This window comes from Colius striatus, chromosome 19 (assembly GCF_028858725.1).
Source record: "Colius striatus isolate bColStr4 chromosome 19, bColStr4.1.hap1, whole genome shotgun sequence".
In the NCBI taxonomy this organism is placed as follows: Eukaryota; Metazoa; Chordata; class Aves; order Coliiformes; family Coliidae; genus Colius; species Colius striatus.
Genome location: NC_084777.1, coordinates 5,453,152 through 5,476,482, shown reverse-complemented (window position 1 = coordinate 5,476,482; position 23,331 = coordinate 5,453,152). Strand labels below are relative to the sequence as shown.

The window sequence follows — 23,331 nt, the reverse complement described above, 5'->3', positions numbered from 1 at the left end:
CAGCGTGCAGGGCTGGCTGTGCTGGGGGGAGGCCTGGGCAGTGTTTCTGACACTCCTTTGGGCTGCAGGACCTGCTTCCCAATCCCTGCTTCCCCATCCCGGCTTCCTCCAGCTCCCGCCCCCTCCCTGCCCTGCCGCTGGCTCCAAAAGCCCCGTTCTCCCTCCCTCTATCCCAGCAGCTGAATGCTGGAGGAGCAGGGCTGTGGCTGTGGGGTCCCTGTCTGTCCCCAGCCACCCCGAGTCCCTCCAGTGCCCAGGGGGTCCGGGGGAAGCAACAAGGCGAGGACAGAGGAGGTGCTCCCCACCATGCCACCCCACGGAGGGCTGTTTGTGGGTGTCTGGCTGCTGCTGGTCCCTGGTCTCGCTGAGCCCCTCCCCAGCACAGGGGGGGCCACTCTTGCCTTCGTTTTTGACATCACTGGCTCCATGTACGACGACCTGGTGCAGGTGATGGACGGGGCCTCGCGCATCCTGGAGCGGACGCTCAGCAGGAGCACGAAGCCCATCAGCAACTACGTGCTGGTTCCCTTCCACGACCCAGGTATGGCTGGGATGGGGATCAGGGCACGTGTCCTGCTGGAGGATGGGGCTGTGGGGACCTGGGGTGTGATTCCAGATGGGTTTGAGGCTGAGGCAGGGACTGCACCGTCCCTTCTCCCCATCTTTGGTGTCCTGTGATGGGAATGGCAGCGTGGGATGAGGCATGGCTGAGGGGCACGGTGCTGGGCAGGGGCTGCCGTGCTCAGGGCAGCCTGTGACCACAGCACAAGCTGTTTCTCACTGGATTGATCCCAAGGATGCTGGCAGACACTTGCTCCTCTACTTCCAGCCTGTTCTGATCTCCCCAGTGTAACACTGGGGTGGGGAGGGGCATTTCTGTACAAGCCTACAAAGTGCTCCCAGGTCACCTCAGTCAAATCATCACTCCCTGAGAGGTTTTGGTAATTTATGGCAGTACCAGAATCATTTCTGTCTGTCCCAGGCTTTGCCTTGGGGTTTGTGTGCATATCCATAAGTTGCAGCTGCTCTCCAGAAGAGCCTCACCCCCCTACCAGAAGAGTGGGATCAGGGCTTTATTTTCAGCAGAAACACTAAGTGTGGATGAAAGTTGCTGGAGCTGGACAGGGAAGGAGGTTCCTCAGGGCTTCTGCATCCCTTTGCTGGGAGGCTCCCCCAGCAGAAAAGGCTGCTGGTGTTTTGGGGACAGCTCCCCCTGGACATGGGGCTGTTCTGCCATGTCTTGCTGGGTGCCGAGCCAGGGTGACTGTTTCACCCTGAGTGTCACAGATCCTGATGGGTGTTCAAGCCAGAGTGGGTGCTTGGGCCCCAGCGTGGCACAGAGGGAGGCTGAGGCTGTGGTGTTGGTGTTTTTGCAGAGGTGGGACCGGCCACCCTCACCACGGACCCCCGGCTCTTCCAGCGGCGCCTGCGGGAGCTCCACGTCCAGGTGGGATCCGTGTGCAGCTCCAGGGCCGGTCGCTGCCTGCCCCTGGGGGGAAGCCTGGCCCCCCCATCCCTGCCTGCTGCTGGCTCTCAGGAGCAAGCCCAGCTCCCCTCCAGGCCTGGCATCCCCTGGGAGCGTGGTGGGAGGGTCAGGGCTGAGCTGGGCTGTGGGGGCTGAGCAGGGCTGTGGGGGCTGAGCGTGCTGGGACAGGAGGGCAGAGGGGGGTAACACTGACACTGCCCTGGGCTCCTCTGATGGGGTAGAACCTCTGAATTCACAGCTCTCATCCCCAAGGGGGAATGCTTTCCTCAACCAAAAATCTCTTCCAAAAGCCTTCTTTGAAAGTTGAGAAGGTTTTCTTTAGATATTGAAAAACCATTTCAGCTGCTCTCTGCCAGCTGAGATGCTCTCAGGGGCTTTAGCTGTGCTTTATCCAGCTCTGCTCCTGCCTCCTGTGATTGCTAAATCCCTGTGGTGTTTCCCTGTGCATGCAGCTGTGTTTTGGCAGGATGTGTAAACCTGTGGCTGCAAATGATTTCACAACCCTTCAGGGTGCAGAGCCCCGTGGAAGCAGGAACTGGTCCTGGCTGTCCCTGGCATGGCCAGTTCTGCTGCCAGAGGGTGATGAGCTGGGGTGATGGATCACAGAATCATTTGAGTTGGAAAAGCCCTTGAAGCTGCTGCAGTCCCAGCCCTCCTCTCACCCTGCCCAGCCCAGCACTAACCCACAGCCCTCAGCACCTCAGCTCCATGGCTTTGGGATCCCTCCAGGGCTGGGCACTGCCCCAGCTCCCTGGGCAGCCTGGCACACGGGCTGACACCCCTCTCAGGGAAAAGATTCTTTCTCAGCTCCAATCTCAACCTTCCCTGGGGCAACTTGAGGCTGTTTCCTCTTGTTCTGTCGTTCATTATTGGGGAGACCAACCCCACCTCACTGCAGCCTCCTGTCAGGGAGTTGCAGAGAGTGCTCATGTCTTCCCTTAGCCTCCTCTTGCCCAGACTAAACACCCCCAGGGCCCTCAGCCACTCCTCATCAGACTTGTGCTCCAGCCCCTTAGAATGTCCCTGCTAAAGGTGTCTGTGGGAAGCCAGTGGCTGGATCCCTAAATGGGGAGTTTAATCATCATTAGAGGTGAGACAGGGATGGGCCCTTGTGATGCTGCTGTCCCTGCAACCCCATCAGCTGCTCTGGCTGCCCTCAGGCTGAATCCAGCAAACTGGTGCAATTCCTCCCCGTGGGCAGAGCCTGGGTGGGATCCTGTGGGTGACTCTGTGCCTGTGCCAGAGCTCTGTGTCTCGTGCTGCAGGGCGGAGGGGACTGCCCGGAGATGAGCGTGGGAGCCATCAGGCTGGCTGTGGAGGTCTCACACCCTGGCTCCTTCGTCTATGTCTTCTCGGATGCTCGGGCCAAGGACCACGAGCAGCAGGAGGAGCTGCTGCAGCTGCTGCAGCAGAAGCAGACCCAGGTGAGCCGGGGGTGGATGTGGCAGCGACGACCCCTCAACGCTGCCTGTCAGTGGGGTGAATTTTGCACCCCCCTGAGCTGGCTCCATCCTGAGGTGTGGGGGGTGTTGGCTGCATCCTCTGCCTGGGACACACACACACACAGAGACACCCCGAGGCTGTGTGTGATGCTACAGGGAGTGTTGTGTGGCAGGTGGTGTTTGTGCTGACGGGGGACTGTGGGGACAGGAGCCACCCCGGGTACCGCGTGTACGAGCGCATCGCGGCCACCAGCGCCGGGCAGATCTTCCACCTGGACAAGCAGCAGGTGACAGAGGTGAGTGGGGAGACCTGCAGGGGCTGGGTGGTCAAGGTGTCTGTGGTCCAGCCAAGCTCAGCTGCTCTTATGTTCTTACTGGGGTTGATTCTCATGCCCAAGGCACCTCCAGATTGCTCTGGAGATCACCTCCAGAGATCATCTAGTCCTTAATTCTCTCCTGTGTGCCTTCAGGTGTTGAAGTGGGTAGAAGAGGCCATCCAGGCTTCCAAGGTTCATCTGCTGTCCACAGATCATGAGGATGGTGGGGAGCACACGTGGCCCATACTCATTGACCCTAGTCTGAAGGAGATCACCATCTCCCTGAGTGGCCCTGCCCCCAGGATTGAGGTCTGGGATGCAGCAGGTAGGAGCCCAGGGGAGGGGAGGGCAGAAGGTGATGCCTTTCCTCCTGGAGAGCTCTGATGTCAGGACAAATGAGAGGCTGTAGGCTTGGGGATCATCAAACCCTGTGCTGAAAACTGAAATGAAAAAGCAATGAGCTGCAAAGCCCTTGTTAAGTGCATCCACTCTGCTTCCCTCCCGGGTTGGCTTTGCCTCTGGTTTTAGGAGGGTTTTCTCTGTCTGGGAGCACTGTGTGATGGGCTCTGCACCACAGTGAGCCTGGAGGAAGGGGGGTCCTGGCCAGCTGCAGTGACTGGGGGATGGACCTGGGTCACCCATCCCAGAAGTTCATTGGCTGTTGCAGGAAGGGTCCTCAAGAAAGGCCAAGGCCTGAAGGAACTGCTCAGCATCCCCAATTCAGCCATGGTGGTGGCTGTGGAGCCCCACGAGCCAGGGACGTGGTTGGTCACGGTAGGCTGGTGACACACCTTGCACCTTGTCCCCTCCCCATCTCCTGATGGCTATTTAGGCTTTGCCTGGCATGGACATTCCCACATTCACCTCCAGAGGATGAGTGAGAGGGCTGGAAGGGACCAGCTCCCAGCTCCTCCCTTCCCCACCGCCTCTCCCTCTGCTTCCAGACCCAGAGCAGTGGCCGTCACTCGCTGAGGATCACGGGCATCAGCAACGTTAATTTTCAAGCCAGCTTCTCCACTCAGCCTGACTTTGATGCCAGCCAACCTGGAGAGAGGCCAGTGCAGGGTGAGGCTGGTGCTGCCCAGGAGTATTGATGCTGCATCTGGGCTTCCTGCAGATGGGAATGTGGCCTAACCCTTCCCCCTGCCCAGGTCTACCCACCTCCGTGGTGGTGAACTGCACCGGTCTGAAGCCGCCTGGACACTTGCAGGAGGTTGAGCTCTTCAACACCTCTGGCCATGCCCTCCTCTCACTGCCTGTGCAGCCCCTCTCCAACACCTCCTCGGGGCAGCTCTGGGTGGGCTCACTGCTCCGTGTCCCCCCTGGTGATTTTCTGCTGAAGGTGAAGGGCAAAGACACCCAGGGACACCCCCTGCACCGTCTCTCTGGGGTCACCTACAGCAGCGTGGTCCCCGGTGAGTGGTCCCCACACCCACCCAGGGTGCTTAGGAGGGAACAGAGGCTCCAGAACTGCCTCTGCTTTGGTTTGTGTATTTTTCCATCCTCCTTCCCAGTGCAGCTCTTGGTGAGGTCCCAAAGAGTGTTACATGTGTGCATGTCCCCAACTGCTTCCAGGTCTACCCAAAGTGAACATCTCCAGCAGGATCCAGGCTTACAACCATGAGCCACAGCTCGTCTCCTGCTCTGCATGGAGCGAGATCCCTTTCCACCTGCAGCTCAGCCGTGGTAGGACAACACTCAGGGAAGAGCAGGTCTTCAGGTGAGCCTCTGGTTTGCTCCATGATGGACCCCTGTGGACATCAACACCCCCTCAAGCCGTGTCAGCAGGAGGATGCAAGTTCTGAGCAGCAGGAGAAAACCCTGAGAGACATGTCTGTAGGGAGTGAGGGTGCACCCCTGGGACTCATATGGACAAGAGTCCCCGAGTTTGGAGCAGGGTGTTAGTACAGCAGCCCCGGGGTGGGGGTGACCCTGTGGTCTCTCCCTTTCCATAGGAGCTCAGGGAACATCAGCTGGTTGATCCCGGCAGCATCCAAGAGCGACGAAGGCTTTTACGAGTGCACAGCCCTGAGCAAGGTCGGGGCGACACGGGCTCGTGCCTACGTCTCTGTCTCAGGTGGGACTGCTCGTGCCAAGCCCCAGTGCCCACGAGTGTCTGTGTCTGTGCCTGGGCACGGGCTCATCTCACCCCTCCATGCCGTGTTTGCAGAGCCACCGCCACGGCTCATAGCTCCGGGCAACATCACAGCCTCACCGGGCCAAGACGTGGTCATGTCCTGCCCGGTTCTGAGCCGTGTGCCCTACAACCTGACGTGGAGCTGGGACGGGAAGGCGGCCCAGGGCAGGAACGGCCGGACCAGGCTGCTGCAGAACCGCTCTCTGGAGATCAGCCCCGTGCAGCCGGGGGACGGGGGCCTGTACGAGTGCGTGGCACGCAGCGCCCACGGCACTGCCAGCGCCTCCCTCTGGCTCTTCATCCAGGGTAGGCCCTGGCTGGGTGATGCCTTGCCCCGTGGGTGGGTGGTGGGTGGCACTGCAGGGGCTGAGCCCCTCTCTACCCGCTGCAGAGGCGCCGTGGGTGAAGGTGGACGCCGGCCCGCGGCGTTTCGGCAGGGGCCAGGAGTTGCGGCTGAGCTGCACGGCCGGGGGCCACCCCCCACCCCACATCAGCTGGAAGCGCTGGGGCTGGGCACTGGAGCAGGACGAGAGGTAACCCATGGGTGCCTTCATTCTCCCAGCCCTGCTGGGGCTGAGACTCCCCTTGCAGGGCACACGGGCTGAGGGAGAGGGGCTTGGGCTAGGAGGAGGAAGGCATTGCAGTATCCCTCACCATGCACCTGAGGTGGCTGGCATGCTGCTACCCTAATTTCACGTGTTTATTTTTAAGCCATCCTGCCTCATCCAGGTCAGTGTCCCCACCGAGGGGCACCCGAGGTGCTTTGCATCCTGACGTGCTCTCAAGTCACAAAATACCCTCGTGCTTCCCTTTTCATTTCTTCTGCTTTTCATTTCCACGCTCCTGCCTTTGTCAGGCTGTCAGTGCTGCAGTGGGCTTTGGGGAAGGATGTGGGTTTTTTTTAACCTTGGAGATGAAAAAGCTCAATTCTCAATGCTTTTCCCTGGTTCAAAGAAACATCTTTCCCTGCAGCAGCTGATGGAGCTGCCTTTAAGTGCTAACCCACGTGTGCAGTGCCCAATGCTTGCCATGTGTGTGGGACAGCTTTAAACCCTCTGACTTAAATCAACACGTTTTTCACTGCCACTGTTTTTACAGGGCTTGTTTCTGTCTCTCTGTTTGCCACAGGGTTTTCACAGATGCTCAGGGTACCCTGCACATCAGGGCTGCTGTCCCAGAGGATGCAGGGAATTATAGCTGCTCTGCCAGCAGCACGCTGGGCTGGGATGAGCAAGTCGTCACCCTGGAGTTCACTGGTACCTGCTCTCCCCAGGCTCCACCATGCTGGGCTCAGAGCTCATGCAAGACAGATTTATTACTCCTTGCTGTCCCTTGGCTGCTGGTGGGCCCTGCAAGCTATGGGGTGGGACTGTCTGTGATGGGATGGAGTAACAAGAGGAAGTGGCCCAAAGTTGCTGCAGGGGAGGTTTAGATTGGAGGTGGAGAAGAGCTTTTTCATACTGTGCCAGGCTGCCCAGGGAGCTGGGGCAGTGCCCAGTCCTGCAGGGACCCCAAAGCCATGGAGCTGAGGTGCTGAGGGCCAGGGGTTAGTGCTGGGCTGGGCTGGGTGAGGGGAGGGCTGGGACTGCAGCAGCTTCAAGGGCTTTTCCAACCCAAATGATTCTGTGATTCCCTGTGTTTGGGGGGCAGCTGCCAGAGTTCTGGGGTCTCTGTGGGGTGAGTGGCACCACACTGTGTGCCAGAGCGAATCGCCAAAGCCTCTCTCCCTGTGGCACAGAGCCCCCTGCCATCCTGGCAGTGACACCCAGTCTGAAGGCACTGGTGGGAGAAGATGTGATCCTGGAGTGCTGGGTTTCAGGGATGCCCCCACCCCACATCACATGGTACAAAGGTGAGGCTGGGACAGAGTTGGGGAGCAAAACCCACTCCATGCCTTGGGGACCCTCCCGTGAGGATGCCACATGCAGAGTCCCCCAGACTGACCATGGGATGGACCCCTGAGGCACTCGAGGTGCTGATGGGGGATCCTGGGGTGCTGATGGGGCTCTTGGGACAGGTGAGCAGGCAGTGGCCACGTTCCCAGCCGGCACCCAGCGTGCCATGCTGCGGCTGCAGGCAGTGCAGGAGGAGGATGCAGGGCAGTACAGCTGCCAGGCCCTCGGGGAGGCTGGAGTCGCCGTTGACAGCACTGTGCTGGATGTGGGGTGTAAGTCTCTGCCTCTCTTTTTGGGTGCTGCTGGGTTCTCAAGCCCATTTCCACCATTCCTCCATCTCAGCTCCCATTTGCTGCTTCCCAAGGCTCCTCTTGCCTTCAGCTCTCGGGTTTCCCAATGTGGGGCTGTCTGTGCTGAAGCTTGGTGTGATTTCCAAGGGTCAGGAGAAGGAAAGAGGGTTGAAGTAGTGGGAGAATGTGCAGATGCTATTGCACAGGGACATGATGGCTTGGGGCAAGGCTGGGGTGCAATTAGTAGGATTAGGTGGAGGTGGGAGCTGGCTTGTGTGTGTCTGAAAATCCAGGTACCCCAACCAGTGCTCAGGAGATGGGAGAATATGGGGAGGAGGAGAAAAGGTTCTGAGCTGGGCAATGAGACTTGAAGCAGTTAAAGGTGGAAAAGTGCAAGAGACTTTGCTGAGGCAGGAGGGTGCTGAGTGCAACTGGAGCAGATGGGGAACTGCAACAGCTATAACAGCTCTGGGAAAATGCCAAATGCTTGAAGCCAGTCTCACAACTTTTCAGGGCATGTGGCTGGTGGGTTTTGCAGCCCAGTCTCTGGGCTGGGCTGTGCCCTACGGGGAAGTCAGTTTGTTGGACCTGTCTGAGCCCCTTCCCCTCTGCTCTCTCCTCCAGCTGCCCCTCACTTTCCTGAGCCCCTTGGGGACGTGGCAGTGGAGGTTGGGGAGAGCGTGAGGCTCCTGTGCCGGGTGGAGGGCTCTCCCCCACCACACATCACCTGGGCCCGGCAGGACGGGGAGCCCGTGATGGGCTGGAACAGACCACGGGGTGTTTCCAGCCAGCTGGAGGCTGCTGAGCTCCTCATCCACAGTAAGAGACCTGAGTGTGAGAGTGTGTGTTGGTGGGGTGGGGAGGACCTAGTGCAAGCTCAGCTGTGCAGTAACATCCTGCAAACCTCCAGTGCTGCAGGGGCTCTCTCCCATCAGAGGTGGCGGTGGGGCAGGGGAGGGTGGTGCTACCCCATCCTGGGTCTTGCTCAGGGCTGTCCAACCTCCCTGGCTCAGGCTTTTCCACCCCCTGTGCTCCAGGTGCCTCACTGGATGACCAAGCTGTGTATGTCTGTGAAGCCCAGAACGAGTTTGGGAAAATCCACGCCGAGGTCAAGCTCACAGTCACCGGACAGGGTTTGCTTTCCTGTGCTTTTGGCTGTGTCTTGGTCCTGGTTGCTGCCAGCACTGGCTGTGCCGGCTGTGAGCGAGTGGCAGAGCCCTGCAGCCACTTCTGCTCCCAGGCTGGCCACATGAATGCTCAGCAAACCCCCTTTCAGTGCAGGGTTTGAGTAATGCCCTTCTGTCTCTTTAGTTTAATGCACTGACATGTGCTTGAACCCAAACTCTAAGCAAATATCCCCATATTCTTGGGGGAACCGAATGTCAGAGCCCACTTGTGCCAAGCCAAAGTCTGAACCTTGGAAGAAAGTCAATCCAGATCTGCTCTCCTGAACTGCCCTGGCCAGTTTCTCTCCAATTAATACTGTTTCACTCTCCCTTCTTTCAAGCAGCCCCAGAAATAGCTGTGGCATCCCCCGTGGTGCGTGTGCTCCTGGGCCAGCCCGTCTCGTTGCCCTGTGTGCTCCTGGCTGGGAGCCCGTTCCCAGCACGCCGCTGGCTGAAGGATGGGCAACCGGTGAGGCTGCTGTGCCTGTGGGGTGGTGGGTGGGCAGCTGCAAGCACGGCCCTGGGCTTGACAGTAAGGTTAGTGGCTGGGCTTGATGTTCTTCAAGGTCTTTTTCCAACCAAAATGATTCTATGGTTTTCCTGCTCGAGGATCAGTTTCTTAAATACACCCCAAAGGCACAGCAAGGTGGTAACGTTGGACCCTCTGTCTGTCCCACTGTCTGCCCCTGCCCAGGTAGCCCCCAGCAGCCACTACTCCCTCCAGGCTGATGGGAGCCTGCACGTGGCCCAGACCTCGCAGTGGGATGCAGGGAGGTACAGCTGTGAGGTGACCAATGCCCTCGGCTCGCACAGGCAGGACGTGTCCCTGGTCATCCAGGGTGAGTGGCAGGGAGCTGGGCATCCTCATGCTGTGGTGAGAGGGGGCAAATGCCCTCTGCACTTCAGCAGCAAAGCACTGCTGTCTTTGAATGGATGGATGTAGCCCTGGCTGTGCAGGGTGAGATGCTTCTCTTCCTTCCCAGTTCCTCCCAGCATTGAGCCTGGCCCTGTCCTGGTCACTGCCACTGAGGGAGCAGCCGTTGCTCTGCGGTGCAATGCCACTGGTGTGCCCACTCCCACTGTCACCTGGGCAAAGGTGGGTGACAGGGACAGGCTGGCTGCCACTCCCCTGCCAGCCAGGCTGTGGGGCACCCCGGGTGTGGGGTGACCTGTTTGGAGGGGATGTAGCTCACCAGCGTGGCTGTGGCTGCCAGAGAGGTGGCACCGAGTGCCCTGAGCAGCCTCCTGAGTGCCTCCTGAACTGGGAGGAAGCTGGCACTGAGGGTCCAGAGCCTCTTCTTGTCTTTGGGATGCTCATGGAAGAGTCTCTGTTGTCTTCCTTCCTCCCTTCTCTTTCCTTTGCAGGGCACAGAGCCCATTTTGCTGAGCTCACGCTACCACTTTGAACCTGATGGGACCCTCCTCATCCCTTCATCCTCCTCAGAGGACTCTGGGACCTACTTCTGCACAGCCACCAATGCAGCAGGCTTCTCCAGCCAGGAGATGCAGCTCTCCATCAGCAGTGAGTGCCCAGCACTGGCCCTGGCACCAGCTCCTAGTAAAGCAGCTCCAGAGGGGGACTGGCAGGGAGAGCACGACATGAGCACTCCTAGCTTCCCTGAGCCATGGGTTTGTGGGATGGGAAGGGCAGCAATGAGGGCTGTGGGGCACTTGCAGTGTTCCTGCTCCAGCTCTGCTCCCTCTCCACCCAGCAAAGCCCAGGATCAATGTGAATGGATCACAGGTGGCAGAGCCCATCACCATCCTGGCTGTGCTTGGCCAAGAGACCACCCTGCCCTGCGAGGCTCAGGGCTCTCCCCCTCCCTTGGTGGTGTGGACGCGCGAGTCCCAGCCGCTGCCTCTCGCCACTTCGGGGTAAGGAGGGTTGCAGGACTGTGATCTCTGGGGATTGTGTGTCTCCCTGGAGGATGTTTGGTCTGTGAAGGGACTCTGCTGCTTGGCAGGAAGATGGGAAGGGCATCCCTGGCATCAAGTGGCTGATACTCAATGCTCTGACAGGAGCTGGGGCAGCCAAGCAGGTTGGCATTAGCTTTACTCTCCAAGGAAACCACATCAAGAACCATCAGGCTCTTTTTCCATCATACAAACATCTGCTGGGATGGAGCAGCTGCTCCTGAGCCTTCATGTGCCTGTGCTGGACACAGGGTGGGTGTTGGGAAGGGAAGGCAGCTCCAGCACAGCAACTGAGCCCTTGCTTGCCTGTCCACCCTTGTGCATGTTGCTGCCTCATGCTGTCGTGGTGCCAGAGACAGGGCCAAGGATGTGCCTGGGGGTGGTGGATCCATCCCCACGGGAGGTGGTGAGGAGGAGGAGAGCAGTGTGGAGAGGAGGATGGGCAGTTGCAGAGGCTGTGGGTGTTGCAGCCTCTGCTGCCCTTTGCAGCCCATGTATTGGGATGACACGATGAGCTTTAGGCATTGAAATGCTCTTGGGCCAAGGTTTGGTAGAAACACAGCTGTGAGCCCAGTAGTGCACTGGGATGTGGGTTTAAAGAGCACTTCTGTTCTTGTGGGGGAGTTCTAGAGGGATAGACTTGCTTGTTGCTGGTGTTGAGGTTAGTGGCAGTCACAGGACAGTCATTTAATGTGATTTGATGAGAGAAAATAACCTAGAGAGCAGTTGGATATGTGTTTATCCAGTGTCTTGGTCTTCCTCCCTGGAAGCAGGACATGCTCTCTCTGCACCATGCTGAAAGGGGCTTCCTGAAATCATAGTCCCTGATCATGGCATTGATCACTTCTTTTTCCTGCACCTTTGACTGCTGTGGCCTGGGGAAACAGGAAGGCATCTTGGATTTTGCTCTTCTTGAGGGACTTTGGTGCCTCATTGCTCTTGTCTGGTTCCCCATGGCTGCTCCTGCTTGCCCTGTGCTGCTCCCCACAGCTCAGCTGGCTCGTCCTCACGTGCTCGGGTGATTTATGGGAGCACACGAGTTGGAATCTGCAGCCGTGGGCTGAGATGACGTTATGTCTGTGGAGCACAGGCGCTGCTGGGAGCGAGAGCTGTGCCAGCTCCAGCTGCAGGGGCTGTGCTCCGTGGGGAGCCCTGTCCCCCTTTGCTCCTTGGGGTGGGTGTCTCATGCCACTGCCTCACACCGAGGTCACGCAGGGGGTTTGCACCCATGGGCAGCTTTGCCATCCCGATTGCACGGGCGGTGGCCCTGGGGACCTTCTCTGTCTGCCTCAGGGTGATGGTGGGCTCTCAGCCCTTAGCTCCTGCACAGGGGTAGGTGACAGATGACATGGCTGTTCCTCCCATCCAGCTTTTCTGTTCCCTCTCCCCCAAGCTACAGCGTGCTCGCCTCGGGGTCCCTGCGGCTGGCCGAGCCGCGGCTGACAGACAGCGGGCTCTACACGTGCACGGCCACCAACGCGGCAGGGAGCAGCTCGCTCAGCTACCGCCTGCGCCTCCGAGGTTCCTGCGCTGCTTCAGTGCCCCGTCCCAGGGGCTGTGGCTCTGAACGAACCCCCAGGGTCCTGCACCCTGCAAGCCCTTGGCCGCTCCCCCGTCCCTGTGCCAGGGTGTGAGGGTGGCCCCAGCCTGAGGTCTCTTCTGCCTCCAGCTCCCCCTCAGCTGCTGATCGGCGATGGGGAAAGACACCTGACTGCTGTCGCCAACGAGTCCCTGAGGATTCGCTGCCGTGCCACGGGCAACCCCACACCCCAGCTGCAGTGAGTGCTGCAGAGCAGAGGGGGATCCTGCACACCTTCCCCCCCAGTCCCTTAGGGGCTGTGGAGCTCCCTGGGGCTGCTCCACAGCCCATGTGAGATCAGGGTGGGAGCTCAGGATGGGTGATGGGGGTGTCCAGTTTGGGCTGTCCCTTAGGATGGGACAACCTAATGTCCCTTATGGCCTCAAGTTGCTCCAGGGGAGGTTGAGATTGGAGCTGAGGCAGAACTGTTTCCCTGAGAGGGGTGTCAGCCCTGTGCCAGGCTGCCCAGGGAGCTGGGGGAGTGCCCAGCCCTGGAGGGATCCCAAAGCCGTGGTGCTGAGGGCTGTGGGTTAGAGTGGGCTGGGCAGGGTGAGGGGAGGACTGGGACTGGAGGAGCTTCAAGGGCTTTTCCAACCAAAATGATTCCACAATTCTATGGGAGACATCCATTCCTTTCCCTTGGCTCCTCTGTCCAACAGTCTGTGCACTTCCAGACCCTTTCCAGGTGACAAAGGGACAGTCCTTGCTGCCAGCACCCCACTCTTCACTCCTTTGGTGGGCAGCAATGGTGGGTGCGTAGTGGCAGGACAGACTAAGGACTTTCTACCTGTCCCATTCCTTGCAGGTGGCTGAAGGATGGACATCCACTGGGTGAGCAGGACGGTGTGACGGTGTCTGAGGATGGTGGGACTCTGCTGATCACCCGCCTGGGGCTTGGTCATGGAGGGCTCTACATCTGCCAGGGCAGGAGCTGGGCAGGGCTGGCCCAGGCAGAGGTGTGGGTTTCGGTGCAAGGTGAGAGCAGCATTTGGGGAGAGACCTGCTCTCCATCCCAGGTGTTAGGGAGAATGTGCCTGGCCAAGGGGGTGGATGTTCTTAGCCCTGTGTTCTGGGAGGTGTAGGGTCATGAGCTTGATCTCCTGGGATCTTGCCCTTTGCCAATGAGGCTGAGAGCTGATGGGCACTGGCACAGCAGTAAACTATGGCATCCATCCTTGATGGGTGCTTCCCAGCTCTGTTTCCCCTCTGGCCATGGTAGGATGTGATGTTAAAGGTGCTGGGAGAGAAACCAGATGGTGAGTGGAGATCCCTGCCCAGGAAGGATGAATTCCCACTGGGGCAGGGAACAAATCTGCTGTTTGGATGAGCAGCAGTGGCACCATGTGGTGATGTGCTCCTCTCTGAGTAGGGAATTAGCCCCAGGACTTGTTTGGGCTACCAAGATGTGACAGGACAAGGAGTAGTGTACATAAGCTGGAACACAAGCAGTTCCACTTAAACACCAGGAGAAGCTCCTTTGGTGCTGAGCTGAGGGAGCCCTGGCCCAGGCTGCCCAGGGAGGGTGTGGAGGCTCCTCAAGAGGTTTCCAAACCCACCTGGACACGTTCCTGTGTCCCCTGAGCCAGGGGAACCTGCTTTAGCAGGGGGTTGGGCTGGATGAGCAATGCAGAGCCCCTCCAGCCCCCACCACTCTGTGCCCCAGTGAGCACAGCGAGCCTGTCTGTGCCCCATGGCACTGTGCTGTGTGGCTGCAGCTGGCTTGGGCCACACAGGGCTGATGACTGTGTGTGCTGGGTTGCAGTGCCTCCCAACATCGAGCCCAGTGTGGTGGACCTGACTGTCCTGGAGAATGGTGCAGTGACCCTGGAGTGCTTGGCCTCGGGGCTGCCCGATCCTGGTGAGCTCCTCTCCCTCAGCTTGGGCATCCCTGGGGCTTTCTCTAGCTCCCCTCAGGGAGAACAGCAGCATTGCTTCTCACAACTTGTCTCCCTGCTTCCCTCCAGACATTACCTGGTACAAGGGGCACGAGCAGCTCTCATCTGGAGCAGGACGGGCCGTGTCCAGGGATGGGAAGCGCCTGGAGATCCCGAGTGCCCGGCTGTCTGACAGCGGCAGCTACCGCTGCCTGGCCTCCAACGTGGCTGGTGTCAGCGAGCTCTGGTACAACCTGCAGGTGACTGGTGAGTCTGTGGTGAGCAGGGGAAGGACTGTGGCTGCCTCAGAGCTGGATGCTTCCCCGCTGGCACCTCTCATGTGTGCATGGGGCCTTGCTGTCCCAACCCTCAGGACACATCCCTGGAAAGTGTCTCCTACCCACCCTGTCCCTCTTGCACCTCAGTGCTCCTGGTGATGTTTCTGTGTCCCCCAGTGCCCCCACGTGTCACAGCAGGGCCCACATCCCTCACTGTGGTGCTGAACGAGCCGGTGACTCTGGAGTGTGATGCCACGGGGACTCCTGAACCAGTGCTGCTGTGGCTGAAGGACGGCAACCCAGTGCCCAGCGTGGCGGTGGGTGGCCCACAGGTGAGACAGCTCCTGATGGAAGAGAGGCTCCCTGGGGATGTGCTTCCAGGAAGATGCTCCTTTTTCCATATCTGGGTTTTAAAAAAAAACCCAGTTGCTGGAGCTGAGCAGGTGTAAGATGGCCCAGACTCATCCTGTTTTGGTCCATGGGAGCATGGACCTGCTCAGCCCTGCGCTGGGCTTGCCTGCTGTGAGGGGCACGGGATATGACAAGTACAGATTGAGCCCTGTCCCTGCTTGCTGGCTTGAGGACCAGCTGCCTGGGAGTTTGTCTGGTCCATGCTCATCTGTGCTCCTTCTGTCTCCTGGGGAAGTGCAGATCCTCTCCGGTGGGCGCGTGCTCTCCCTGCCCTCCGCTCACCTCCAGGACTCAGGGACATACACATGTGTAGCCAGCAGCACTGTTGGGGAGGACAGACGTGAGGCCACCCTCGAGGTGTGGTGTGAGTACCCCTGTACGCCCCTGGCCCCTTCCCACTGGCATGGCTGTGGGATTGGAGGTGATGCTCAGCACTATGGGGCTGCTCCTCCATCCCCTTGCAGGGGACCAGCTCTGGGGAGGGCTCCCAAAGGGGGTAGCTCAGGAAAAGTGTTGCCCTGTCAATCTGTTTTCCAGTGCCCCCCACAACCCTGGGGGAGGAGGAGAATGTTTCTGTCATCATCAACCAGACAGTGACCCTGGAGTGCTCATTCCCTGGGGTCCCCCCTGGGGGGTCCCGCTGGCTGAAGGACGGTAACTTGCTCACACCAGCGCCAGGAATGTGGCTGTCTGCAGAGGGAACTGTGCTCCAGGTGATGCTCTGGGGTATTGCAGAGGATGGAAGGGCAAACAGGGCTGTGAAGACCCCCATCTCCTCCTCCTCCTCCCCCTTGGGAGATAGTGTGTGCAGAGGGAAGGAGTGTCTCTCCCTGCTGCTCATGGCCCAGCATCATTCCCACTCCTGCCACTGATCCCGTCCTTGTCACCTCTGCTGGCATGAAATCCCCATCATGGAGGGGCTGTGTGGGCTCAGCTCTGCTGCAGAGCACCTTACTATGTGTGCTTGCCCTGGCAGATCAGACAAGCAGCCATGGAGGATGTGGGCAGGTACACATGCCAGGCCACTGGCCACCCAGAGAGGCACTACAACCTCGAGGTGTGGGGTAAGGACCACTGCAGCTGAAACAGCCCATTGGGGCACACTGTGTGTATACACTAGATATATGGTATACTAGGCTATACATCACTTGTTGATGTGTGTTACATGTGCCTGGGGCACCTGACTGGCTTGGAATACCCTAAGTACAGAATATTAAAGCTCTGCAAAAGGATGGAGCTGGAGGTGGTGGGAATCCCCCCCAGAATGAGTGTCAGAGGGGAAAAAGCCAATCCCTGCATGAGTCTGAGGGAGATTCTCGTGATCAAGCAGAAGAGAGATTTCCTTGCCATTGCCTGAGCTTCTCTGTCCTTGCTTTGCACTTGGTTAGTGTGGGTACTGTCCCTTTTCTCTCTCCCATCTGAGTCAGGAGGGTGCCAGCGGTGGTTCTCAGGCTAATGGCAGGAGCATCCTTACATCCTCCCAGCCTGTGCAGCAGTGCTGGGGGCTGAGCCAGGCTCTGGCTTCTCTCAAGGATGCTCTAGGCCAGTTGGTGGAAGTCCTGCAGGCAGGTAGCCAGGGAGTGGAGAAGATCCAGTTCTGATCTGGGCTTGTTCCTGCGCTCCCTTCCCAGGGAAGTGTTTGCACGTCTGATGTCCTGGCTCGGCTGCATTGTTTGGGTTCTGCTGTTTTTGTTTTTATGGGGTTTCTGGGTGTTGGGGTTTTACTTTTACAAATTGATATCCCCCATGGGAAGGAGTTACCATTTTCCAGCCAGCTGTATTTATGAGCAACTGAGAACAGCATCTGATAATGGAAAGAGTTAGGTAACCTCCCCAGCCGGCAGTGCTACCTAATAAGGCTGTGTCTGGCCAACCTGGCCTTGGCCTGTGTGGCTGGAGTGGATGCTTGGTCAGCCTCTGCTGTAGGCCATATGCAGTTAAAAGCATCACCTGCTTCATAGCTGGAGAGTCAAGGTTATTAATTCCACATGGAGCCAGCACAGGATGGAGCTCTGGTGGGGAACAGCTTCTCCCCTCTTGTGCAGTGCCAACAGCGAGCTGCTCCTCTCCTCTCCTTCCCTTCAGTGCCTCCATCCTTCTCCTCAGCAGCACCTGCTGCTGTGCCTGTGCTGGAGGGACAGTCCATCAGGCTGACCTGCGAATGCCATGGCATCCCCTTCCCCACTCTGAGCTGGCAGAAGGACGGTAGGGTCCTGCTCTTTATCCTCATCCCTCCCCACACATGTGTGACCCACTACCAATTGGTGTCCTTGGAGCAAGGAGTGCTGTATGTTGAGCGGTATTCATCTTCTGGGTGGGAACTGGTCCTGCTGGGAACCTGAGAGGAGGCTGCTGTCCCCTTCCCTGGGCAGGTGAGCTCATCTCCACCCAGCCTGGGAGCCTGAAGCTGGTGTCCACAGGAGGGAGCGTGTTGTACATCGAGAGGGTAGGGCTGGCGGACGAGGGGACGTACACCTGTGAGTGCAGCAATGCCGCCGGCCGCAGCAGCAAGGAGCACCACCTGGAGGTGCATGGTGAGCCAGGGGCCCAGAGACACAGAGGAGAAAGGCGGGTGGAGGAAGGTTCCATCATCTCTCTCAGCACAAGGTCCAGCTGGACCTGACAGCTCCCAGCATTACCTACTGGGAAGGATGCTGCTAGCTGGGCTAGCTTTGCCCCATCAGCCCTTTTCTTGACTCCAGGCTGCTGCAGCTGGTTTTCACTCCAGCAGCCCAACTGCACTCGCTCGCATTTGCTTCCCCCTCCTGCTGCTGCCATCCAGACCGATGGCATTTGTATATCCCTTTGCACAAGGCCAGGGGAGCTGCTCCCGCCTCACCTCCATCCCCTCCCTCTGCCCGCAGCGCTGCCGAGGAGCTGGGGCAGCAGCAAAGCCCCCAGGAAGGTTTCTGTCATCAAGGCTGGCGAGACGGTTTTGGAGTGTGAGGCTGGGGGGATGCCACAGCCCACAGTGATGTGGGTGAAGGACGGGCAGCCCGTGGCTGGTGGGGCTGGAGTCGTGCTGACGGAGCGCGGGAGGCGGCTGCGCATCTCCCAGGCAGAGGTGGCCCACGCTGGACACTACACGTGCCTGGTGGCCACTGCCACAGGACAGCAGCAGAGGGAGTTTGATGTTGCAGTGCATGGTGAGGATGTGGGACACAGGGCTGGTGGCTGTGGGGTATGGATGCAGGAGGGCAATGATATCACACCGCTGCAGCGTAAGCACAGAGGGCAATCTGACAGGGAGTAGATCTTGGACAACCCAGCATGCAGAAGGTCTTGGGCCAGAAGTAGTATGCTCCAGGCACAGCTGTAGGCCTGGCTGCATTGGACAGGAGTTTCTTTCTAGGGTCATCAGAGCAGACCATCTCACGCTTTATAGAGTCATCTACTTCCCACAGAGTTGGAGAAATGTCACGAGTCCAGGTACCAAGTCCCTGAGCTGAAAGAGGCCTCAGGTGGCTCAGGGCATGTGGCCAATTTGGTGCCACACCTGTAACTGTGGGCTTAGAGGTGCAGGTAAGTGGCACATACTTGTTGTGGGTCACCTGTCCCAAAACACCTTTGAGGGCCACTTCAGATGATGCTAATGGTCCTCAGTGTACAAAGCAAGAGGGTGGGAACAAGCCAGGTTACCCCTTTTTCCCTCTTTGCCTTGCTGCTTTGCTGTCTTGGCTGCTTGGCAAATGCATGTCCATCCTTTTCTCCATCCCCAGTTCCTCCTGAGTTCATCCAAGGATCAGGATCCACAACCAACATCAGTGTGTCTCTGCAAGGATCCCTGACACTGACCTGTGAGGCCACTGGTGTTCCTCTGCCCACAGTCACCTGGTCCTGGAATGGCTCTCCTGTCACCCCCAGTGAGCACGTGCATGTGCTCTCAGGTCAGGGACAGGGCACTGATGTTAAGAGATGAGTGCTTTGGGAGCACACTCTGTCCCATTGCTGATGGGTTTAAACATGGTGGAGCTCCAGCCCCACAGCAGCACTGCTGGGATGGGCTGGTGCCCGGGTCAGGGCCCTGAGACCTCTCTGCTCCATGATTCCAGGGGGCTGGCTGCTGAGGCTCACCCATGCACGAGCCCAGGATGGTGGCCACTATTCTTGCCTGGCCAGTAACATAGCTGGGGAAGCCAGGAGGCATTTCTATGTGGAGATCCTAGGTAAGGAGGGGATTCCTGGTGGGATTTAAGAGCTTCACCCATACACAGGCACAAGACTAGACATGGTGGGAGCTGCAGTGCTGGAGCCTTTCATGCCTTAGCATATGAGCTCAGAGGCTTGGCCCAGCTGGCCAGCTACTGAGGTCCCCAGGGGCTTGTGTTCCCAGTTCCTCCCCACATCGAGAACGCTGGTGAAGAAGAGACCATGGAAGTGCCTGAGGGTCACTCTGTCACCTGGTCCTGCCTGGCTACGGGTGAGCATCGAGCAGGGACGGGAGGTGGCACGAGCAGGGAGGGCTCGGGGACAGCCAACCTCAGCCATCCTCTGGGGTGTGTGGCAAACAGACAGCTCCAGTGGATGACAGGAGAATAGCTGAGATGGGCTGGAGAGCTTTTTTGGGAGAGTTCCTGGCGCTGCAGTTGGGCTGTCCGGGAAGGGCTGGCGAGGGGACGCCCACGCAGGGAGTTTGTTCCACAACGTAAGCTCCAATCCCAATGGAGCTAAGATTCCTCTCATCTCCTTTCTCCTTCAGTGAGGGGAATAATTAATCACCTCCTACTCAGGACAGCTTGCTTTCTTCTTGCTGGCTCATCCAGCAGCCTCTAAAAGCCTGATCCAGATCACGATCATTTTGGATTTGGGCTGTTGTCTCTGCTTCCCAGAAAAGCTCCGGCGCAGTGACCCCGGTCAGGCTGTGCTCAAGCATGGAAAAACTTCTGTCCAGAACCTGCTTTCCACCCCACACAGGCAACCCCCACCCAAAGATCAGCTGGCTGAAAGATGGGCACCCTCTGCCCAGGGGAGACACCTTCTCCATCTCCTCGAACGGCTCCGTGCTCCACATCCCCCGAGCCTCCCTGTCTGACGCTGGCCGCTACTCCTGCCTGGCCTCCAGCTCCCTGGCAAATCAAACCAAGCACTACCTACTGGATGTTTTGGGTATGAGATGCTTTTGGGTGGAGACAGAGCCTCAGATGTGAGCAGAGGACATGCATTTAGAGGGCTTTTTCACTGCCTACTACAGGTAGGTGGTCAGGATCCCCTAGTTTTACAGCCAGCAGCATGGCATGAGGTCCTGTATCTGCCCTGAAGCCTTGAGACACCTCTTGGAGGAGCATAAAGAGCCTGTCTAATGCAAGATCCATCTCTGATGATGGCTTCTGGGAAGGAGGAGTGTGTCTTGCGTGTCCCCTGAGTTACTGGAGGGCAGCAAGATGGGGCAGAGTCTGAAGCTGGGCTCGTGCTGTGTGTGCTGTGCGTTTCACATGTTGTGCTCAAGTTCTACTCCCTGAACTCAGATCATGCTCTCTGGTGGGGGGGAGAAGCATTGGGAAGCTTGGATGGGCGGTAACATTCATCTGCCACACAAACCTGTCTCTGCAGCCTTTGGAGATGCCCATGATCCTGCCATGGAAGAAGTCACAGTGACCATCAACAACCCCGTATCCCTGGTCTGTGAGGCTCTGGCATATCCCTCTCCCAACATCACCTGGCTCAAGGATGAGGCTCCCCTCAAAGCATCCAGAAACATCCTCCTGCTTCCTGGTATTATGCTAGTGTCTGCTGGCTCTGCATGACTGTGGTGGCCCCTGACTGCATGCCCAGAGGGGTGGGAGAGGGGCCTTTTATTGGTCTGGCTGCACTCAAGGGTAGTGGAATAGTAAGAAATCGTGACCTAGAGAGACCTAAAGGGCCCATCAGGTGGATGCTGCTCTTCCACGTGCTACACAGTTTGAAAATAGCTAGAGCCTCCTCAGCAGCATCACTGAGACAGTGCTGAGTTTTTTTAAGCCTGAGAACTGGGCTCTAGAAGAGCCTTGGGTGCCCTCAATTCAGTTTGCAAGTCTCTCAAGATGCCTTCTTGTGCTGCATGGAGCTAGGCAGCTGTCTCTATGAGCAGCCACCCTCTGAGGACATCCCCTTTGCTCAGGTGGCCATGGGCTGCAGATCCTGAATGCCCAAGAGGAGGACACAGGCACCTACAGCTGCATCGTGGCCAGTGAAGTTGGAGAGACCGTGAAGAACTACTCTGTGAAGGTCCTGGGTGTGTGAGCTCTCCATGTTCCTCCTGACTCCTGCAGCAGCCCCACCACTGTATTCAGGCCAGTGCCTCTTTCTTCCCTTCCCATGCCTTCAGCCCAGGAAGCTGCACTGTCTGGTTCTCAGACATGTGCATATCAGCACACAGCTCCACAAAGCCTCCATGGCCTACCCAGGGGAGAGCAAAGGGGGCATAGAAGGGTTTGGTTTGGAGGAGGTCACCTGTTCCACCCCCTCTGCCACGAGCATGGATATCTTCAACTAGATCAGATTGCTCAGAGCCCTGTTCAACCTCACCTTGAGTGTTTCCAGGGGTGGGACATCTACAACCTTTCTGGGCAACCTGTGCCATTGTTTTACCACCTTCACTGTAGACAATTTCTTCCATCTGGTATAAACCTCCCTTTTTCTAGATTAAAACCATCACCCCTTATTCTTTTGCACAGACCCTACTAAAAAGTCTTTCTTGTAAGCTCCTTCTAGGTACTGGAGGCTACTCTGAGGTCTCTCTATTGATAAGATATGAAACAGTGCTGGTCCCAGTATGGGCCCCTGAGGGACACTGCCTGTCGGGGGTCTGTGTGGGGGTGTCAGTGGTGCCCTGAGGTGCTGCCTGTTGCTGATTAGGGCAAAGCAAGGATGCTGGGGACTCTTATCTCATCCCAACTGAGTTGTCTCTCCCCACTAGTTCCTCCTTGGATTACCAGAGATGACCCTTTGGGGGAATTTGCCTTGAAAGAGGTGAAAACCAGTGTCAACAGCACAGTGATGCTGGAGTGTGAGACCTGGGCTGTGCCTGAGCCGACCATCCAGTGGTACAAGGACAAGCAGGTGAGGTCCAAACTGCATCCAGTTTGTGTTTGGGAGCCCTCCAAAGTAGATGGAGTGGGAATATACCCTTTATCATAGAATCATTTTGGTTGGAAAAGACCTTTAAGGTCATCAAATCCAACTACTCACCTCACAGTGCCAAGCCCACCACTAACCCGTGGTCCTCAGCACCGTTGGCTGGGCTCTGTCCCACTCCTGGGTGTGTAATCCTCCTCTTGCCCTTCTGTTTCCTTCCTGCCTTGGGGCTGGGGTTGCCATGCAGCTCCTGATAAGCAGTGGTCACCTCCAGATCCTCAGTGAGGGACAGGTCCTTCAGATCAAACCAGCCAGTGTCTCGGATTCGGGACACTACACCTGCGTGGCCACCAATGCTGTGGGTGAAGATGACAGGGACTTCATTGTGCATGTCCAAGGTGAGCCCTGGGTGGCCTCCAGTGCTCAGAGCAGCGGGTGGCTCGCCAAGAGGAGGGGTCCTTGGTGAGATCCCTCATGGGAGCAGAGCAGGGGAAGCAGGAAGAACAACAAACATCTCTTTGGCCCTGGTAAGGCCTGAGCAGATGCTGTGGTGGTTCTAGGGGTGTGAGTCCCTATTCCCCACAGCTGACCACAGCCTGTCCCCGCAGTGCCACCCCTCTTCCAGCAGCAAAGCCCCAGTGAAGCCCTCGAGGCCTTCTACCGGGAGGAAGACCAGGATGGGGAGGTGACAGAGCATCGTCAGGCTGTCCTCGGCCAGCCCACCGCGCTCTACTGCGACACCAACGCCATCCCACCCCCCCAGCTCACCTGGTATAAAGATGGAGAGCCTCTCTCCCCTGGCCCAGGGGTGCAGGTGCTGCTAGGTAAGAGGGTTTGGGGTTTGGAGGGGGTTGGGGGTGTGTTTCCTGCAGCAGCTCTGTGGGTCGAGAGCCTCCGCAGCGTGGAGGAGGTTGGGTCCTGCCCCCTCGCTCCTAGCAGCGTGCAGAGCAGCCGTGGGACCTGCAGGGTCCCTGGGGCTGTGTGGGGGGCTGTGAGGCTGGAGGGGACCCTCCCCACGCTCAGGCCGTGCTGTGGCGCAGGGGGCCGGGTGCTGCGGCTGCGGGCGGCGCGCCAGGAGGACGCGGGCAGGTACAGCTGCGAGGCCGCGGGCACCGCGGGGCACGGCCGCCTGCACTACGAGCTGGAGGTGCTGGGTGAGTGGGGGCACGGGCCAGGGGGTGGCTGGAGGCACGGGGCAGCCCTGTAACGTCCCGCTTGCAGCCGCCCCAGCCATCCGCCGTGGCACAGGGGCCCTGGCAGAGGAGGTGACGGCCGCCATCAATGGCACCATCAGCTTCAAGTGCGAAGCCACCGGGCACCCGCTGCCCCTGGTGTCCTGGCTGTGGAACGACGTCCCCATCGAGGTCGGCCCACGGCACCAGCTCCTGGAGGGTGGCACAGTCCTGCAGGTGAGTGTTCCACTGGACAGGGTGGCTGTGTCAGGAGGGGACAGGAGAGATAAGGGGTGAAGGGAGTGGGCCACTCTTCC

The 23,331-nt window shown here is 58.5% G+C and overlaps 1 protein-coding gene across 1 annotated transcript in view; it reads left to right on the top strand.

The window, feature by feature from the left end:
* Positions 1-306: 306 nt before the first annotated feature.
* The window catches only part of HMCN2 (hemicentin 2), a 36,949-nt gene continuing 13,924 nt past the window's right edge, over positions 307-23,331 (top strand). The window contains exons 1-42 of the mRNA XM_062011626.1: positions 307-541; positions 1,377-1,447; positions 2,752-2,910; positions 3,102-3,224; positions 3,399-3,570; positions 3,913-4,019; positions 4,190-4,310; positions 4,397-4,660; positions 4,821-4,965; positions 5,201-5,322; positions 5,416-5,688; positions 5,774-5,915; positions 6,511-6,638; positions 7,121-7,234; positions 7,400-7,549; positions 8,192-8,386; positions 8,605-8,700; positions 9,078-9,202; positions 9,428-9,572; positions 9,717-9,829; positions 10,099-10,255; positions 10,446-10,608; positions 12,041-12,168; positions 12,317-12,425; positions 13,032-13,201; positions 13,989-14,084; positions 14,191-14,367; positions 16,875-16,994; positions 17,162-17,323; positions 17,654-17,935; positions 18,509-18,676; positions 18,842-18,955; positions 19,123-19,209; positions 19,704-19,895; positions 19,993-20,001; positions 20,340-20,501; positions 20,887-21,000; positions 21,685-21,827; positions 22,090-22,240; positions 22,451-22,666; positions 22,883-22,996; positions 23,064-23,251. Coding sequence (XP_061867610.1) covers positions 307-541; positions 1,377-1,447; positions 2,752-2,910; positions 3,102-3,224; positions 3,399-3,570; positions 3,913-4,019; positions 4,190-4,310; positions 4,397-4,660; positions 4,821-4,965; positions 5,201-5,322; positions 5,416-5,688; positions 5,774-5,915; positions 6,511-6,638; positions 7,121-7,234; positions 7,400-7,549; positions 8,192-8,386; positions 8,605-8,700; positions 9,078-9,202; positions 9,428-9,572; positions 9,717-9,829; positions 10,099-10,255; positions 10,446-10,608; positions 12,041-12,168; positions 12,317-12,425; positions 13,032-13,201; positions 13,989-14,084; positions 14,191-14,367; positions 16,875-16,994; positions 17,162-17,323; positions 17,654-17,935; positions 18,509-18,676; positions 18,842-18,955; positions 19,123-19,209; positions 19,704-19,895; positions 19,993-20,001; positions 20,340-20,501; positions 20,887-21,000; positions 21,685-21,827; positions 22,090-22,240; positions 22,451-22,666; positions 22,883-22,996; positions 23,064-23,251 — 6,222 coding nt within the window. The remainder of the gene's footprint in view (positions 542-1,376; positions 1,448-2,751; positions 2,911-3,101; positions 3,225-3,398; positions 3,571-3,912; positions 4,020-4,189; positions 4,311-4,396; positions 4,661-4,820; positions 4,966-5,200; positions 5,323-5,415; positions 5,689-5,773; positions 5,916-6,510; positions 6,639-7,120; positions 7,235-7,399; positions 7,550-8,191; positions 8,387-8,604; positions 8,701-9,077; positions 9,203-9,427; positions 9,573-9,716; positions 9,830-10,098; positions 10,256-10,445; positions 10,609-12,040; positions 12,169-12,316; positions 12,426-13,031; positions 13,202-13,988; positions 14,085-14,190; positions 14,368-16,874; positions 16,995-17,161; positions 17,324-17,653; positions 17,936-18,508; positions 18,677-18,841; positions 18,956-19,122; positions 19,210-19,703; positions 19,896-19,992; positions 20,002-20,339; positions 20,502-20,886; positions 21,001-21,684; positions 21,828-22,089; positions 22,241-22,450; positions 22,667-22,882; positions 22,997-23,063; positions 23,252-23,331) is intronic.